The sequence below is a fragment of the Pomacea canaliculata genome, linkage group LG2, assembly GCF_003073045.1.
Source record: "Pomacea canaliculata isolate SZHN2017 linkage group LG2, ASM307304v1, whole genome shotgun sequence".
In the NCBI taxonomy this organism is placed as follows: Eukaryota; Metazoa; Mollusca; class Gastropoda; order Architaenioglossa; family Ampullariidae; genus Pomacea; species Pomacea canaliculata.
Window position 1 is genome coordinate 6,320,271 of NC_037591.1, and position 19,352 is coordinate 6,339,622.

At 36.3% G+C, this 19,352-nt stretch overlaps 2 protein-coding genes across 3 annotated transcripts; both read right to left on the reverse strand.

The window, feature by feature from the left end:
• Positions 1-398: 398 nt before the first annotated feature.
• Positions 399-10,519, reverse strand: LOC112557567 (E3 ubiquitin-protein ligase MIB2-like). 2 transcript variants are annotated; one of them, XM_025227511.1, is made up of 13 exons: positions 9,289-10,519; positions 7,604-7,708; positions 7,102-7,273; positions 6,447-6,592; positions 5,937-6,079; positions 4,966-5,122; positions 4,504-4,658; positions 3,862-3,988; positions 3,228-3,330; positions 2,778-2,875; positions 2,087-2,274; positions 1,512-1,702; positions 399-1,323 (listed from the first exon to the last, which is right to left on the reverse strand). In XM_025227511.1, exons 2-13 carry the CDS (start codon positions 7,697-7,699, stop codon positions 1,307-1,309), a joined length of 1,593 nt encoding a protein of 530 aa, XP_025083296.1. In that variant the 5' UTR covers positions 7,700-7,708; positions 9,289-10,519; the 3' UTR covers positions 399-1,306. The 2 variants fall into 2 exon arrangements, with proteins under 2 accessions (XP_025083296.1, XP_025083295.1); XM_025227510.1 differs by lacking the exon at positions 9,289-10,519 and adding an exon at positions 8,020-8,085.
• A 130-nt stretch (positions 10,520-10,649) lies between these two features.
• LOC112557566 (transient receptor potential cation channel subfamily M member 3-like) lies at positions 10,650-18,930 on the reverse strand. Its single transcript, XM_025227509.1, has 15 exons — positions 18,865-18,930; positions 18,069-18,168; positions 17,560-17,672; positions 17,169-17,376; positions 16,644-16,771; positions 16,240-16,333; positions 15,967-16,104; positions 15,546-15,788; positions 14,946-15,111; positions 14,056-14,173; positions 13,511-13,725; positions 12,948-13,077; positions 12,385-12,475; positions 12,032-12,068; positions 10,650-11,847 (listed from the first exon to the last, which is right to left on the reverse strand). The coding sequence occupies exons 2-15, from the start codon at positions 18,096-18,098 to the stop codon at positions 11,804-11,806; spliced, it is 1,755 nt and encodes a 584-aa protein (XP_025083294.1). The 5' UTR covers positions 18,099-18,168; positions 18,865-18,930; the 3' UTR covers positions 10,650-11,803.
• Positions 18,931-19,352: the final 422 nt, after the last annotated feature.

The following is a 19,352-nucleotide window of genomic DNA, read 5'->3' on the forward strand; positions in this document are numbered from 1 at the left end:
AGCTGCATTTTATACTGTTCACCATTCTATACTTCTACACAGACTTCAGCACTCCTTTGGCATTCATGATGTTGCTTTGTCTTGGTTTCGGTCCTATCTCACAAACCGGACCCAGACTGTGTGTGTGGATGGTGTATACTCAGATGCTTCTGTCCCGAGATGTGGTGTCCTGCAAGGGTCTGTCTTGGGTTCAATACTTTTTGTATTGTATACGTCCTCTCCTGTCCTACTTTATATCGACTTAAGGAAGTTTAGCAAACAAATTTTGGAATATATGCATCTTAGTGCACAACCGCTCGACCACTAAACACTTGTACTTTTTGGACAGTCTTCAGTTCTAAATGACAGTAACCAGGAGATTCATTGCCAAAGAAGACCACACAATAATTGTACAGAAATTATAAGCTAGAATAACTCTCTTTATTTCCATAGAATAACAAACCATCCTAAACATTTAATGTACAAATAAATCTGGTTAGGCCTATACAAGAAAAGGCTTTAGATGTGAAGTATTAAAAAACATCTGCAGACACTGTAAAGAGTAGCATCATGCTTTTCCGGTTCGTCAACCTTTTGAGTTAAAAATGAATTGCACTTAAGAAACAATTTGTTGGCTAAGGATTCACACCTTCCCTTGCCCTTCTCATTGTCACCTCTCGTTAATAAAGAATTGTCATTGTCATTGTCCAGGCTGAACAAACCCGGCCGATACATGTGCATACAGATATGGCGATACAGGTGGTATTGCACCGAGTTTAATTAGAGGTCTATATATTTTATACACAAGAACATGTACAAGTCTTCTTAGTTAAAGATCAAAACAAAAGAAAGAAGGAGAAAGTAAAAAATGTAATCAGCATACATCTCATTTACTTTACAAATTACTGCAAAACACAATGAATTATTGCAACTAAAGGTAGGTACCTTTCATATAATAAGATAAGATATATAATAATGTAATATAAGGTAATTATATACTAATATAAGATAATTCAACTCTTTCTTGTTTTGATGAATTTTTATGTTTCATCTAGCAATTAAAATGAAGACTTATCTTTTACAGGTTTAACTTTAACAGTCTTTTTATATATATTTATATTTCTGATTTCGGAGTCTTTTCATATTTCTGATTTTTCTAAACGCATTTTTATATGTTTAATCTAGCAGTTGGGATCCAGACTGAAGGTGAGGTTTTTTCTTCTTCTGTATTAACCCATTTCACTTAATAGTCCTTTCTGACTCAAGGTAGTAACATACTTTGTCAACACAGCCGAGATTTTCTGCTCGTAATATTGACCATATTTCCTTAACATTTGTCCCCATCTGGAAAAAAGCAGAAAAATAGCAATAGATATCTTTATATAGGCAATTATAGAAATTTGCTTTTATATTTTGATATCTGCAGTTCAAAATATACTTTTGAAATAATAAATAACTTGACTTTTGGAAAAACGTTGAACTGTCTCAAAATAGAAAAATTCAATCCACAAGGGGTTAATGTTTTGTCTTACTTTTGTCAAACTTGACTTTGACTTGAGAGCTGCAATGAGGACATAAAGAGAGGTTGCCGCAACAAGACTTGCAAACAACTCGGTGTCCGCAGGGCACAAACAAGATGTCTGGTTCCCGTTGCAGGCATGTAGCACACTTGTCAGGTTCCCTGCTGGTCCCCTTGTCGCTTAATGCTCGAGTCATTTCGCTTCTGTTGTCAAAAATGTTTTAACATCGATCAGTCCACAGCCTACCAACTCTTACCAACAATCATGAGAAATAAATAAGTTGAAAAAGGGAAAATAAACACAGCTATCATAATTGCTTGGGGGAAGGAGTACACATCCCTTTAGAACTGAAAGTTTGATACACTGGGTGTGGTGGGAAACTCCCCCTGACCACCCAGCACAGCAAATAGGAAAGGGCTGACCTTTACCTCCCTCATGTAATGTGTAATAGATGGTGAAGTGCTTCCAAGTCATTTTCTTTACAGCCCAAGCTATGAAATCCTTTATCTTAGCTTCTACATAAACATCTAGTTTGTAGCTATACATATAGATATCATAAACAGGTGATGAATTAAAAAAAAACCAGCCTGTTTTCTATGAATTTCTCCACAGCACTCTTGACTTTGTCACTTTTGCAGAGGTCGAGAGGTGTATATCTCTTATTATTTCTAGTTGTGGGGTCGGCGCCATTCTCAAGCAGTAAACAAGCCACACGAATGCACTGATCTTCGTCCACATTTGCCTCCTCCATCATCTTCATCATCATCATCATAAGCTACACAATATAAATAAAAATAAAAACCTGTTAAATTGTTGATAGGCAAGCTTGAAGGATGACAAACAGATCTCAACAACAAATTATATAAAACAGTTATATCCTTTACAAGTCTTCAATGACAGTGGAAATCGTTAATAAGAAATTAAAATAATTCAGTTTTATCCAATCAACCGTCGCTAGTGACACTTTTAAACTTTTAAACACTAGATATCAAGCAAAATAGAGAGTCATGAAAGGAGAAGGAAGATAATGTGTTTCAATTATAATTATATAATTCCTGTACAGGTAATATAAAAGTATACTTTCAGCTCATAATAAACTTTGATTTTTCCAACAAATATTATTCACTCAAGTGTAAAAGTGTGAATGTCAGAACTCGTCATCAAAATGAATGTTTAAATTTTTTTTATTGTTGTTGCTTCATAAAAGTAGAAAAACATAAAACTAACAAGTTTTAGCCTTTATTGACCAGTCATATTAAAAGGAAATACAAGACTAACGAAAGGAATCCCGGGTCTCATTGAAGTCATCGGAGATGAAAGGAGTGTAAGATGTAATGGTGTATCACCATCGTTGTCTCTGCTGTTTACATCTGCTCCTAGTAACATCATAGTAACAACAGTACAGTATGAGAATATTAAGCATGAATAATCTATTATCTTGACTGTGAAAACTGACCATGTCTTCTTTAATATCATAGTGACATCCACATCCTGGATATCAAACCATACTCCTTGTCCACAGTTTGAAGATAACTTAATTTAACTCCATGTCCTAAAGAAGGTAAAGATTCGTTGGACATAAGATTGTTATTCCAATCTTTGCTAATCTTGCTAAGCTGTAACTTAAAAAATTACAACTGCCTAACTTAGAGAAGGTCCAGACAGTCAGGATAGTGAGTATTATTTCCAAGCGCAGTGAAAAATCTGTAATAAAAGTAAATAATTTGCCTTTCTGAACAAGTAGCTGGACAGTTTTTAAATGACTCTTCAAGCATGCTGCATGAAGCGGTGTCAGACCTCTATTGTTCCTTGTGTCCAGCTTGGCTTTACCCTTTGTAAACAGCAAAACAACTTGATACAGCCACGTACCATTCATAAAAATATAAAAAGACACAAATTCTCTTAACTTTAATTTTTCAAAAATAGTTTTCAATTTACACAAGTAAATTATAAAGAAACAATGACACTTATAAAGAAATCCTCTTTAGATCACAACTGTTTAAGAAATTACAGTTCAGTTTCTAACCTTTTCAAAGCCCTGGAAAAGATTGTTCTATCCAAGCTTATTGTACATGTGATATCCTCTCATTCGTCCATTCCAGTCGGCTTATAGAAAAGGCCATAGTACTGAACATGTGAACGATCTGCTCCTTAGTGCTGACGATGACAAAGTGTCATTTCTTGGGTTGTTAGGCTTCTCAGCTTTGATTATAGTTGTTTATAAGAATTGTTTATAAGAAATATCTCTTTAAAATCTTCAAAATTGCACAGCTACAATTATATTTCACCTTCATTATTATAGGCTTGCAAAGGAATGCAAACTTTTACTTCTATGATAAAGTTTTACTGTTTAGATGCGAACCTTTTCTATCAAGATTTGCACAACTTCATGATGACCCTTGAGAGCACACATATGAAGTGGTGTGAAGCCATCATCCTTCTGTTCATCCACTATCGTTCTGTCCCGGTTGAGAAGCAGCTCCGTTATGCTGAAACATGTACTGTATATGTACACATGCATATCTACAGGATGCACACAAGTATTTCATATCATATTGTACACCCACAATCCGCTTCTAAGTAAAAATTCATAACTATATAATATTATCACAATAAATACTTTAATGGAACAAAAGAACCGATTAAATAAAATACTGCATTCAAACTGCCTTTTTCATGATCACCGCCATTCATACCTAAGTCTGATGAATGTTGATCCATGTCTCTATTTCAGGCAGTTGTTGTTCCCCATTCTAGTTTGGTACTGCACCAAAAACTTTTACATGCAAAGATTCGTGGGTTGAGTTTTGCATGTTTGTTTGTCTTTGTGTACTCCCATGCAACCAAAATGTTGCTGAGCTGTACTGAACACATTTCTTGTTTATATCTAACCGTCAAATTGTGACTGCACCATATTTTAATTTGCTGGCTTGACTATGTTTGATGTAACTAAAGAACTGATGAGGTTGAAAATGATAATGAATGATGAATCTGTCCAACTTACGCAGGCGCTCCTATCAGAGCAGTGTAGTGAAGTGGGGACAGACCCTTCTTATTTCTGCGTCGGATGTCAACTTTGGGCCATGAAATTATTACTTCAGCTGCAGATGTCTCCTTCTTTAAGATAGCATCATGAAGTGGTGTATCACCAGCAACATCCTGTCAAATAACTGCAGCCTTGACAGATACTGCAACTCTTACCTACTGTAGACCTCTAAATTGTGATGGCATGCTAGAAATGGAGTGTGGAAAGTATCTTTTCGGTGAAAAATATCCTTACAATACAATAAACAAGAACGGCTTAGAATCTGCAGTGTTTCCTATCAATATCAACGAGCAAGCTATCATTCTAACATTAAATATAGCATGGAAGAAAAATATATTTATCTACCTTTTATCTTGTAAACATCGGCCTAATAAAAGTAAATTGATCTGTCTAAAGTGCCATTGCAAACTTCATATTTACCTGGGCATTGAAGTCAGCTCCTCTGCTTAGCATAAGCTTCAGCAAAGAGGAGTAACCTCTCATGGCGGCCATGTGACCTGCTGTCTGACCTTTCTCGTTGGCTATGGTGACATCACATCCTTCCTTTACAAGAAATTCGGCAACTTCAATGTTGGACCTGAAAAGAATCAGCAACAGACCAGACCGGAATGTTCACTTATAAGAAAATAAATAAAATAATATATGTATCCATAGAAAAGGGATCTCCCAAAGGAAATGAATGGTTGAGAAGATGTTAGATATATCATCTGAAGACTGAAGACCCTGCTGACATAATTTTCCTGATAAATCAGACACCAGTTGTTAAAAGATGGACAAAGGTCTTTCAACTTCTTTCCAAATGAATTTTAATAATCAGTAACATCTAAAGTCAGGAAATAAAGTAATGAATTTTGGCAGTAAGTGCTTAAAATAAGCTATACACTAATATGAATCCCCTTTTTAAGGAATAAAAATATTTAAGGATAGTTACAAGACTTTGAAGAATTAAAAAAACATTAAAAGTGTGATCAGGCTTTCACCAACAGTCTATTTTAGGTGGTATAATTGTCTTTGTTCAATTTTTAACAGGAAGATTTCAACCCTTAAGGCTTAAGCCCTTATTATTTTATCTATGAAAGATAAGTACAAGGTTGAATGAAAGGGAAAATGCTTTAAAATGTATAACAGTTGTTTATGCTCCTATACATAAAATACAGAAAATCTTCAATAATCCATTGGAAAAATTCTTCATTTACCAATCCACACTTCAACAACAATAAAGTAAACAAATAAAACCTTCCAATATTAATTTGACTGTCTATGTCTACCAGCAAAGCAGCAGCAGCAAGGAAGTGAAGATAGTAAGCCAAAAAAAGCTACAAAAGAAACAAGAGAAACTGTTTTCTTAAAGACCACTCCTGGAAGCATGTTTGCCTCTGGTCGCATCTTACATGCCAGCTATCAAAGGAGTATCACCATCTTTGTCTATTTTGTTTATGTTAGCTCCTGCAGCAATCAATGCACGTGTGATGGACAGCAATCCTCGGTTGGTTGCTAAATGCAGAGGAGTTAGTCCCTGAGCTTGTTCTGTTGCCTTTTAAACGAGAAACAAGAAAAAGACGTTTTCTGAATGATATCACACAGCAACATCTTGCCTTTAAAACTACTTACCTACTTTAAAGAAAACTTTATATACTCCCAGATATTGTTAAATGAATCAAGAAAACAAATCTCCCAAAGAGCGTGCTTTACAGGCTTTTATACTTTTTTTAAATTAAAAGTATGTTGTGCTATAGTCTTGTGAATTTTAACCTCAGATACACCACACACAGTTTTTCTATCTTACAAATGAATTAATTTTGTCGTTCAGCCTAGCCAAAAGTAACCTTTAGCAAATAATCACAACAGTTGAAAGTTAACAGAAATTACAAGCTTTTCCATAGGAAGACGCTGACACTAACCAGACTTGGATTTTTCTTCAACATTTCCAGAGCAGGAATTTCTTCCCGTTGTGCAATGGCCTTAAAAAATACGAGGACATGTACATCCTCTGTTACCCTCTGTGCTGCCATGGCTGCCAAAAGCTTTAGAAAATTTCTCCCCAGATCTGATAAAATACTTTGTTGGTAAATAAAGCAGATTCTTCAAATATTGCTGACACATTTACAAATTTTAATTTAACTTGAGGCTCATTCCTGAATATTGCATTCTTGGTTTTGATTTGCTTAAATTTCCACAGAGGACACGACATTTGACGATTAAGTATTCTCTAGTAATCAGCTGGGAGATATGAATATTTTTACATCACTGGGATATAAACATCTTCACATGCAGATACATAAGAGAAAGATCTCTTTCTGTGTACTGGGCAATATGTCATTGTTTCAAGGATTGTAGCTAAAGGGAGGTTAATCTATTATGGAATTTAAATCTTGTAATTTAACATCATAGGAAATATTTTGCACTCCAATACTAAGGTACTAAGAGCAAAAGGAAAGAATTCAGACATTTCTCAACCAGAATAAACATTATTTGTACACGTTTGTATTTGCCAGCATGTTCAGATACATAATATAACCCTCCACCACCTTCCACTCTGACTGCTGTCCTGCTCACCAGGTGTAAGTGCATCGCTGTCATCACTTCCAGAGAAGAGGGAAATGTTGACATCTTCATTAGAGGCAGGCTTGCAGCATTGTGGATTAAACATCCACTGGCGTTCATTGATCTTGACCACCAAATCACCATCTTCATCCACTTTGATTACCTCACCTACTTTACCCAGAGCCTGAAACACGCATTTGCAAGAGGGCTGGAAATGTTTTAAATGACTACTGCTACTATTACTACTACTAATGATGATAATGCCTGTTTTATCATCAAACTTAACTATGCTATTTAACAGTTGAATGCAGCAGTCCACCACTAAACCTTAAGCTTTATATGAAATTTTGTAGTTAAGTATTTCAATCTAGTGAAAGTCTTTTTTCTGTGCACATAAAGTTATTTTTTAATCACTTTCAAGTGTAAAATTTTCGTAAATCTTTAAACCTAAGAACAATGTTCACTGTCTGAAGTATGAGATGTAGACAGCAGACATTTTGATCTTTGAACTTACCGAACGCATTTCTGCATTGTAGCCACCATGTCCCTTTTGTAGCAATCGAACTTTCTCTTCATCATTAAGAACACGCACTTTCTTTCCCACAGACATTCTTGAGACCTGCAAAGCACTATATGCAAATAATTGGTGACCAAACATTAAAAATTTACTACTATAAAGCTTTTAGAAGTTATTTTTTCTATAAACCTGTGGAAATAGAAAATATATCTTCTTAACGAGTCATTATAGTTATTTCACATACAGGAACATACTTAAAAGAAGTATTAAAACGTGAAACTGATTCTATTTCAAATTAAGCCAATGACTTAAGCCATAGAAAAACCTAAAGATCCAATTTGTGCAATTGTTTTTACAAGATACTATTTCCCCAAATCCAAACTTTCATTCTTGAGACACACCTAGAAACATACCCATTCCCAGAAAGAGCTCACAAGCAGAATTGTACATAGATACACTAACATTATTTTATCGAGAGCCAATTCGAAAGCTGAGTCCAAATGTCAATTATCTTTCACGAGTTTCAAGTTTTTTTTAGAGTAAGGTGATATTTGTAGGCACGTATAGCGAGGACGGAAGGGTGTTACTCCCCCTGACGTCAGGAGTCACTTGGTTAAATTATCTTTTATCTTTCTAGTCATTAGCTTTTCCTAGAAAGTAACCTGATTTCGGGACCAAATAAGCAATCTAGCCTAAAGAGATAATACTTTTTCAGAAATACTTGTTGCAGTACTTATCTCTCTCACGCCCTCTTTTTGCTCCTACATCCAGTGAGGTTCGCCAAGCGGACTGTCAAAAATGTTTAACCTGCCAAAAATTCTGTATTACTATATTTACTATTTATAACACCTACGTCCTACGTGTTCTTGTGTTCTGCGTGTAAAATTTGTCATTAATTACTCGAAAAACCACTGCTAATGTAGATTTCAGATGTTTCTGGATTTTTTTTTCAGTTGTCAACTTGGAACATGCTTCTAGGTTTTATGTCCAACTTATGTGTGCAAGCGCTTGTGTGCCACTGTCATTTTACTTTTGTGTGTGTGTTTGCGCACGTGCGCTTTTCTTCTGCGTTTCACTGTAACACTGATTCCCAGTACAGAACAGCAGATCAAAGGCACCACAATTATGTGGTTTCTACTTTGCCACATGATGAGTGACTTGGTGAATCTCTTTGCCCCAAGCCTAGCTCCTTTACATGCAGACTAATTTTCGGGGGTATCCACCTACTTCAGTACATCCTCACTTTTCACATAATCGTCCCCAACCACAAACAATGGAGATTGTCTTGTAAGTACAGTGGTGCAGACATCACTACAAAGCACGTGCAATGAAGATCGTACACTGCATCACAGAATTCTGCAATACTTTTTTTGGGGAGGGGAAAGTTAAAACACTTGTAAGAAAACACAGCATACCAAAAGACACTACAATAAAATAAATGATTGAGAAAGGAGACTATAAAATAGTTACTGGTAGCCAGAGCGACTTGTCAACAAACAAACAAACAAACAAACAAACAAACAAACAAACAAACAAACATAAAGCGCGCACACGCAGGAATCAAAGAACATGTCCTCCTTGAGACTGTTCACTTCCGTAAAAACAACCTTTCATAGGCTAGTAGCATTTTTTTTTTATTATCTGAATTTTTGTATTACATTTATCAAACAAAAAGCACTTACACGAGCTTGTTTCGATTGGCACCAGTCGATCAATTGTTGTTAGTTTTTTTAATACCAGAAGGTGTACAGCGTTCAGAAGAGTGTTGTTGGAAGGTGCATAGACTGTATTGGGTCTCCGTCAAGTTAACGATGCGCATCTGATCGTCATCACTGCTTCATATAGATATAAAGAAATTCGTAATGTTCCTAGCCTTGACATCAGCAGCAATTGCGGTCCTGGATTAGTAGACTGCTTTTTTTAAAATAAAGATAAATATTAGCTAATAACGCTCGGTCTTACGGTGATGCTATCTTTTGATACTCAACTATCTCTGAACTCAGTGACCTTTACAGATGAGTCGATCCTTTATGACATAGAGCTATGCTGGGGTGGCAAGGTAGGCCATGTGGTGAAGTGAGACTGATTATAGGGACAAGGGACGCAAGCCAGATTCTCAAGATTGCCATTCTGCAATTAACTGTACTTTCAATACATCAGAAATGTACTATGCTCAACTTTTTTCAAAAGCTGGATAACTGTACAGTGTCATTTCACAGATCAGACAAAACTGATGAAAACTGATTGTACATTGATAGAATAATGTGTGGTGGACAAATGTGTGACATTGAGTGGAAGGTGAAACAGGGCCTCGACCATTCGAAGAACAATAATATTAATAATTTAGATGAATGGTTTCAAAATATTGTGCGAATAGTTTGTGGACCACTTTCTGTCAGTCAAAACCAGATTAATTTGCCTTGAAATGCATTTCTAGTCTTTTTTGTGTGCACAGAAAAGCGGATCGTTTGATAAGCAGTGACCTCAGTTTCTAAGTTTATTCTGCTCTATAAAGTTATGCTTATCTAGTGAACTTGTCCATTTTCACGAAAGAACAATCTACACCTTATACATCTTGGTAGCTTTCCAACTTGTCATGAAAGAAAAATTGAAAGATTGCAACTTAATGATGGACGAACACGTGGACATTGAATGCGTGATGGAAGCATTCACAATCTACACAAAAAGTAATAACAAGATAAGCGGAATTCACTTGTCTCAACAGAATGCAAACCATCTTTCAGACTGGTAGCTCTACATTAAAAGGACTACACATCACGGAAGTATCCGTCTGTATATCATGCTAACAATTGCACACCTACCAGGCTGCATTTACCACACATAAGTAAGCGCCTTATATAACATTAAAAAGAACGTGGTCAGTACATGTAACTGTGAAAGAGTATAAATACTAATAATACTTTCCAACGCTTTGTGATAATATAAAGTCTTCTGATATACAAAGGAAGACTGTCACCCAGCAGTTAGAGGTTGTTGTCTTAAAGATGCAGTACACACCATAAAACATTGCCAAGACAAAGACTATTTATAGTATTATGTATTTGATTCATGAGTTTTCATTATTACATTCATGATGAAAAAATATTATGCTCATCGATAATATCAAAAGTGTACACTGTACATTACCGGGGTGTGATTGAGTGCTTTTGAATTTAATACTTCTCGTATGAGTACACATGCTTACATGCGGCACAAAGGACGGATGGTGAATGGACGGAGTGATAGACGGATATAGGGTTTCATTCAAAAAGGTAAAATGAGTCAGAAAATCCACAAAACCCATTAATAACATAATCACATAAAATCTTGCCAACTAACACATGCTTTCGCAGCCTGTTGCTCTTCCGTTCACACAAAACTGAAAGGTTTAAAAATAAATCAGTTCAAAAAGAACGATATCAAAACAAATGCAAATGCACAAAAACCAAAAATTCATCACATGGTCAATACTTGTGCACGTGTCTGCTAAAATAACATGTAGGATAAAACAGGAAGTCTCCTTAAAAAACATTCACAAACTAAACCAACCAAAAACACAAAGCACACACTCATACATATTTATATGCATGCTTAAAGCTTACATGCATACATACACACATACTAATAAGAAACATAGATATAATAATAAACGTTAATTAGACTTTGGATTTATGCAGTTTCTCAAATTAGTAACAGAAGTAAAAAATATCTCTGTGTAGTTTCCGCTTTAAACATATATCAGGAAGCGTGTATGAATAGGAATCTGTAAAGAGCACATGGTTAAAAAAATGAAAAAAAGGAACTTGAGATGTTGATGACTTGCTTTTCATTCAGTCCAGAGTTGACCTTCTGATCAACAGACCAGATGTGTGATACTTCTACTCATTAGGGATACCCATACACTTGAGATCATAAACTTAAGACACTTAATCACATCACCTGAGTGTGAAGGCTCTCAAAAATTGATGTCCTCTTTCCTTTTCGTAATCCAAATATTCACATAAAAATACCATAATCCTTTTCCAAAGCAAACAAGATGAAGGAATAGTATATTTATTACAAATTCTCCTCAGTCTCTTCAATTGCGTATTGGACTCCATAACGTATGGAAAATGTTTTTGTTTTTCGTTGTCCTATTCTTGTTCAAAGTGTACTCAAGGTCTCATGTTCATCGTGGCCATGCAACTGCTTGACGATCTATGCCTTAGAAGTTTGCAGGTCTGGACGAGCTAGTAAACTGTCTGTACAAAAACAGACGAACAAAAGTTGTTGTCAACTGGCTTTGTAAGATATTAATGTTCAAATATCATTCGCACTGCACCTAGACATCACAGTTTTTTTCAAAATATGTCATGATAATGAACATGTTCATGGTAACCGACTTTTGAAATCAAATTACAACTGTTAGAATGAAGTGACACTCACCAGCAAGTGATTGTACGGATTCTTGCAGTTTTTTAAGCTGAAACAATTCAGTCACAAATTACATTCAGTATTAAAAACAATTTCAGAACCAAAAGTTCGGCCTTATCAAACTAGTTACTCAAATAGACAGTCCTGGGTGGCCACTGTCGACCTATGGATGCTGCCTGAAATTATGAGAAAGAGATGAAAGTTAAAACAGAATTTTATTTTAAGAAAGACTTGATCCCGAGCATCTACATTTATTCCAGAAAGTTCTTTTTGTAAAACACCTTTTCATAAAATACATTGTACAGATTTAATAATTCATCCGTAGCTTTTACGTACAAGTCCCATTTGTTTAACTTTGTACTTACTATTTCACCAAGATCTCTGAGGTTCTCAATACTGTCCTTATTCTCAGTATACTTGTACAGCCCTTCGTCAGATTTGGCTATTCGCTGAACTCTGCAAAAAGAAACAAATTACTTTATTGTGATATCAGGTGTTTCTCTCACTGGTACACCCAGCAATCCTTCTGTAAATAAAATCGCACGACAAAGGCTTTACAAAGCGAGGCAAATCCTTTAAAATCATGAAATCGCGAAAGAAATTAAGTTAAAGGAACTAAAACTACAGACAATTTATTTGGCTTTTGAATTCAGAAGTTTATTTGGTATAGTTGGTTGCTACTGAAGAAACTGCATTTTACTGCGCATGAAGTTTTCTGTGTCAGCGCAACATGAAAACTGTCTTGACTCATTTCAGAAAAAGGAATCAGACTGAAATATTTTAACACCAGCACTAGTTGTTCTATGAGCTGTCATTGCATAAATATTCTTTTCCACGAATGCGATTTCTTTTGGAATAAAATATCAAGACCAGGTGAGGTGGTGGGTGAAGGGGAATTGTTCTCTGAGGACCCGGGCTCTTCACCTACTTTCTAATGACTTCGTTGACTTGGGTTTGAACCGAGTCCTCATTCATGGGGGAGCCGACACTGTAGCTGTCCACCACTGCGTTGGCCCAGGCAAGAAGCTCCTCCTCCTCTTGAGCATTCACAATTTGATCTAAAGTAAGGAGTAGACAGAGGATTTGTTGGGAGGAACGTTTTACAGCATTAATAAATAACATTCATAAATAATATTTCTTATCTGATCTTGGAGAAATAGCACCGCTTTACAAAACATGATGTAGATTGTCCAGAAATGTAGTACCTTAACAAACGATCTGTTAGAGATCTCAGTTTTCTCTAGGCCAGGTGTTAAAAGATTGATTCTATTTTCTCTGTCCAGCAGCTATAGTCAGGTTAAGGTAAGTTTGCTGCGCCAAACAGATATAGAACCAACACTCCATCACTAGCGAGTGCCACTGCACTAACATATGGCTATACGCTGTCATGAATATTGCTAATTAAATGTAAATTATTGCATAAATTGTGTACAATAAGACCACGGAAATTAATATTTCATTCAGTTTCTTGCCACACGATTTTGCACTTACGGAATTTATCTCCATCCGGATTCTTGAGGGATGGGTTTTTGGTACAAGTTCTCTTGCAGCATCTGCAGCACCACACACCAAAGGCTACTGGCAGGTAGAAGAGAATGCTCAGTGGAGGTGGGAAAGGGAACTGGTAATAGAACCTGTAGATCATCTGAAATCGCTGGAACTTTCGCACCTCCTCCTTCTTTTCTTGGACCTGATTAAAAGTGTGGCTGAAACATAAATTCTAGTTGTGTTAATTCTAGATAAAGAAAAGATCATTCGCAGCAAAGAACACAAGTCAGTGATCAGTATTAAACGCAAGACCATCAGATGTTGATGGCTTTCTTAGAATCTCAGTTCTAAGTAAGTACCAAAATTTACCAGTCTATATATCTTTACTAATACCGTGAGTATGCAATATATCTTATGATTACGGCCAATAATTCGTTAATTTGTCACATTAAAATGTACTATCTTCGCTTAAAAATGTGGACTTTGATAAGAAGAAAGGAAGTAACCGATGATAGATAGGGATCAGGTCTTTCTGTAGTCGTAATTACCTGAAAGCCGCAATAAGTAGATTGATCATCAAGATGCAAGCGATCATCATGTAGACAACCCTCATCAGACCTCGTATAACTATCCTTAGGTCAGTGTTGTCTTCATTTGCATTGTCACCTGAATCACATTAGATTCACAGGAATTTAGATACTCAAAAGGACAATCACACACAAGTCGATAAACATTCACACAAACAAAATTAGCAGTCATCGTCGTCTTTATCATAATCATCGTCACAACAATAAACAGATAAATAAATTATCTAGAGCAGGGATGCCCAACCTACGGCCCGCGGGCCATATCCGGCCCGCGAAACTTCTGCCCACAGTGCAGGAAATCGGCATGTTAGTAATAATAAAATGTTAGTAATAAAAAAAAAAAACAGAAAAAAGGGAAGAAGTATTTATCCCCACGTAGGGGCGTCTCTCAATCTTTTTTTCGATGGACCAACATTTCGATTCAGTGCTCCGACTTGGTGTCTCTACGATGCAGCCAGACATTCAGAAGTTGGTTTCGGGAAAACAACTTCAAATATCCTACTAATTACTACATAATTAATGGTAAGTACAACTTGTTTTCTAATAAAAAATGTTATCTGCTCTATTTTTTTTTCTTTTTTGTATTTTTGCGGTGAAGTGGCCCGCGACACGGCTGTCCGAAATGGATATGGCCCGCAGGCCGAAAAAGGTTGGGCATCACTGATCTAGAGGACCAAAAAAGAGTGAGTGCATATAGTTATGGGGATATTATGTCCATATTCTAAAAAAAAAATTAACAGATTTTGGAAGATGGGGGAAAAGGAGAAGACTCGAGGGCCAAAGAGCAAGAGGAGACAAAAACACGCTGGACACAGTCTTTAGAGTAAAAGACATAGACAAAGGGAGATTACTGGGCTGATTTCCCAGCAAAAGCCAGAAGCCGTTGACGGGAAGCTCCAGCAAACTTGAAAGCTGGAGGTCTCTGATGGTGCCTTTGTTCTCCAGCGAGTACACGACCACGCCATAGGTGAAACACATGATGATCAAGATTACGGAGAAAATGATAATGTCCCTTATCTGCAACAAGCGAACAAAAGAGCAGGACTTGGTGACAATTATAGTACAACCTGCATTGGAGGGAATGAGAGGGGGGGGGAATGTAATAACATATATATAACACAGCCTGCAATAGCTCATCGGCCCCGAAAGGGTCCCATTCGGGCTGAGAAATGGGCCCCTTTAGGGAAGTTATACTCCCAGCCCAGTAGGGGATGGAAGCGGCATCTGCATCGGTCCTTTGCGGATTTTGGGAGAACTAACTCTTGAAAACACCTCTCAGCCCTTCAAAGCCCCACGAGGACGAGAAAGGTTGTGCAATTTTTCTTTTACTCTCAAAGTATATATATATATTATTGAAATTTAACTACACTGATAAAATTACATATACATATATATCTTCAGTCTACGTCAAGACAAAGGGAAAAAGAATAATAACATTGAATTCGGCTCACCATTCGTCGCATCATGAAGATTCTCGGTCCCAGCTGCGCGTTAATTGACAAGAAGAAGAAAAGACGACAGACGAATCCGATGAAGTTGACGCACATGGCTCCATGGAGAAAGGCACTCTGAGGATTAATCACCCAGCCAGCAATGGTGGCTAAGCCCAAGTAGTAGTTGGTAATGCTCAGAAAGCCGATCTGGTTCAGTAGGAAGTAACTAACTTTGCCTTTTGTTCCATGAGGGATCATTACCTGAAACACAAATAAATTGACCTATACATGTCTATATTCATGTGTGTAATAGACCGACCCATACTCGTATGTATTCATGTATATAATATCACATATAGTGTATATGTAATTTATAAAGAGATCATCATCATCATCATAATCATCGCTTGATTGATGTATTTCTAGTCTTGTGACTTACAATTGACAGTCGCAGTTCTTCTATAAAAAGTGTGAAGAACCAAGCGAATAGAATCAGCTCCGGAATTTGTAAAGTGTCTATTGGTATTCGCACCAGAAGAACGTACATGTAAAGAAACACGAAGCCCAGGAAGAAAAACTGCAAAAAGAGAATTAAAAATAATTAAAGGCAATAAAAATCCTAATAACATTCTGGAAATACCTACTTTTTCTGTTTTCATTTCTGATGTAATATCCAAACAATGTAAATATTAATTTTTTTTCAGAATCTTACCCAGTTGACATAAAATTTGAATGCTGGGGACGAGGCCGAGAGCGGAAAATTGTCGACAATTTGTTGAAACGATTTCCAGAGATAAGCACCAGACCTTTCAAATTAAAAGAAATAATTATGGAAACATATTTTTTCCATTTTGTAAAAATTAGATCGTAAGCATTATTTACATTGTTTATTTTACGGCAATTCCTAGAATTTGACATAAAGACAACATCAAAGTCATCCAGCAGCCTATTGTCTCAATTTAGCTTAGTTTTCTAATTCAGTCATTGAAACAGTCAAGAAATTAGAAAACATTTATATGATCGGAAACTTTTGGTTACTTTCATTTTACAACTTTGGTGTATCATGTTACAATGTCCCCAAAACCAAAGGGAAACAATGAGCAAATGACACCTGACCTTTTGTTTTTACCGCATTCCAGGAGAAATGTTGGAATGACCACAAAAAATGCGATGAAGACATAGGAGATGTTCCTTAAGTATTTGCAACACACTGAGAGGAAGTCATCATCGTCATCAGTATGAGCCTGAAACGATATTTTAGAATTAGTCACTTGATAGTTTAAAACTTTCTCAAGTAAATCTTGGACCTATGTTTTTCACACAAACTTTGGATACCAGGGCTTCTGCTTACGCAAAAAATTGCGTACAGTACGCATTAAAAGATCGGAGGACCCCTTCAATTTTCGTCAATGGGGTCCCCTTCAAATCTGGGCAAAGAACAGGGACCCCTTAAAAATCTGAAGAAGGGGTCCCTGGGACCCCAAAGAATTTAGCCTTAGCAGAAGCCCTGGGATACTAAACTATATATTACAACAAGATATATCCACAGAAAGAGGAAGATTACAAATAAATTATATAACAAATATCCTTTGATGGCTCTGTGACTGAAAGTTATCTATATCATGGTCATTATAAAGGTACCTGGTTGTCTTTCCCTTTCCAGATTAGGTCTGCGATGGCTTGGCATGATTCCTGGGAAATAAAGTTGCTGCATTTGGCCTGATCGGCAATCTCAAGGCAAGTAAGTCCTTCCCACTGGGGTTGAATTCTTGTCAAAAGTTTCTTTGTTTTCTCTGCGTCTTCGTTGTTACATCTGTTCAGTACTGCGACTGCCAGACCCTCAAACACACTGTAGTTTAAAACCGGGGAAATGAAACAAGCATCGAAATGATATCACTTAGTCTGTTTTCTCGATCATAATTTACACCACTGCTTCTTTAACACTCATCGTATCTATTCCGATTCATTTATTCATTCCATTGACCATTGACCATAAATACTATTTCCACAATCTTAACAAAAAGGAACTTACGCTATTTTCTGAGTGTATTCTTCCTTCTCATCCATGAAAGCCACATTATTCAAAATTCTTTTCTTCATGGCCTTCAGTGTGACACAAGCGATGAGAGCGGCCGTCATACGATCCTGCGAAAACATGAGTAAGGCTTATGACAATGAAAGATGTGCGAAAAATAGTTATTTTTCTTACTTGAAAGAGCTGGAGCCGAGTGAATAGTCGTGCTACACCTAGAAGTCATTTTTAATACTTCTAAAATATAATTACAGTCTATCGAGACTCCAAAACAGAAGCCTATAGCAAGTCATCGTAATTTTGTTAAAAGATTGAAAAAAATAAAAAAAGAATATATATACATATTATAAGACAAAAGGTGACTGACGAAGAGAAAGACTTACGGAATGAATGACCGAAAAAAACAGGTGAGAAATAAATTAAAAGAATATAAGACGAATACTCATTGTTAAACAATGAAAGTTCTCTCTCCCACGCACTTTTAAGTAATTAAGATATTGTTAACATACCTTCACGTCTCTCCACAGAAACTGCGCCATGTCAAACTTAGAGCTGACAATCGCCCACGAAAGAGCAGCAATTCCGGGTATTTAAATGTTACCTTCGGTTCTGAAACAGAAAACGGTTTACATTTTTTCCATAAAAGGGAATGACAGTAAATGTGATATGACAATTTGACTTTTACCTTGATATATCCAGCTATATGGTATTCAATTATTGTGATGTATAATGCAAATAGATAATGTATTCTACTACCAGGTGCTAGTTTGCTGGCGCGCATGATGGAAGCGTTTGTGTGTATTCACATGTAATGTTTGATATTTAATAGGCAGAACCCTTCCTGTTGTTATGCAATGTCAGATTTTTTTAATTTGTAGAATGCTTATAGCTAATTCTTAACACGATAATTTGGTAATGTTCTCTTGTTGCATTGAATACCATGAGAGTGAAAATTAAAAGTTGTCAAAAGTTAACATAAAAAGTCATTATCTTGCAACGAACTTTGTTCTACTTTTATTTTAACTTTTATTGTAACTAGAGCACCTTCCCATGTTCAAATTGGCCCCTGGGACAAATAAAGTTTATCATTGTCATCATTGTCATTATCTTACACTGATTTTTAAAAGTACAGGAAAAAACTGGAGACATTACATAAACTCTGCATGAGCAGTTACAAAAATAAGCACATGATGTGATAAGTTTTAATTATCTGACACGTGACATCGATGATTTGTGTATACTGTCCTTGCGGGTTTGTGTGCTGCTCTGTGTGTGTGTGAGTGCGTGTGTGGGTGAGCCCCTTACCCCATTCTGCAAGTCCATCTTCAGCCGTCGTTTCTTCTTCTTCAAAAAGGTCGATGTGAAGTCCCTGGGAATACAAGTAGATTGCAATTTTTTAGAAGGAGAAAAACAACCCTCTTCCCTCTACCAACACACACACACACATACTCAGATGTACACACAAATACACACATTCACGCACAAATGCACTCACACACAATGAGTTAAGAGAATAGACAAAGAAGCTGAAACATAAAATAGTGAAATGTGGTAATTGAATGATTCTGGTTCCTACAAAGCTGAAGGTACACAGAGCAATCAGTATACGAGTACCCTTTGTTGTGCTCGTTTATTAGTAGTAGGCAGTATAACTGTTTTGCCAAAATACTTAACTGGTAATCATCTTCTCATACCTTGTGTGTGTCTGGCTTTACTTTCTTTGTACGATTTGTTATTTTCTGCACACAAAAAAAAAAAAAAAAAATCCCATATTATTAGTAAACATTGATTCA

Bases quoted from the DNA above. Each gene is read 5' to 3' on its own strand.
- LOC112557567 (XM_025227510.1), bottom strand. From the start codon at position 8,070: ATGTTAGTGTATCTATGTACAATTCTGCTTGTGAGCTCTTTCTGGGAA. The intron at 7,709-8,019 runs GTATGTTTCTAG...AGTGCTTTGCAG, and splicing joins TGAGCTCTTTCTGGGAATGG to GTCTCAAGAATGTCTGTGGG. The intron at 2,876-3,227 runs GCAAATTATTTA...TGATGTTACTAG, and splicing joins CCAGCTACTTGTTCAGAAAG to GAGCAGATGTAAACAGCAGA.
- LOC112557566 (XM_025227509.1), bottom strand. From the start codon at position 18,098: ATGGCGCAGTTTCTGTGGAGAGACGTGAAG. The intron at 16,772-17,168 runs GTACCTTTATAA...ATATCGTTTCAG, and splicing joins GGAAAGGGAAAGACAACCAG to GCTCATACTGATGACGATGA. The intron at 16,105-16,239 runs GTAAGATTCTGA...CTCTTTTTGCAG, and splicing joins TCAAATTTTATGTCAACTGG to TTTTTCTTCCTGGGCTTCGT.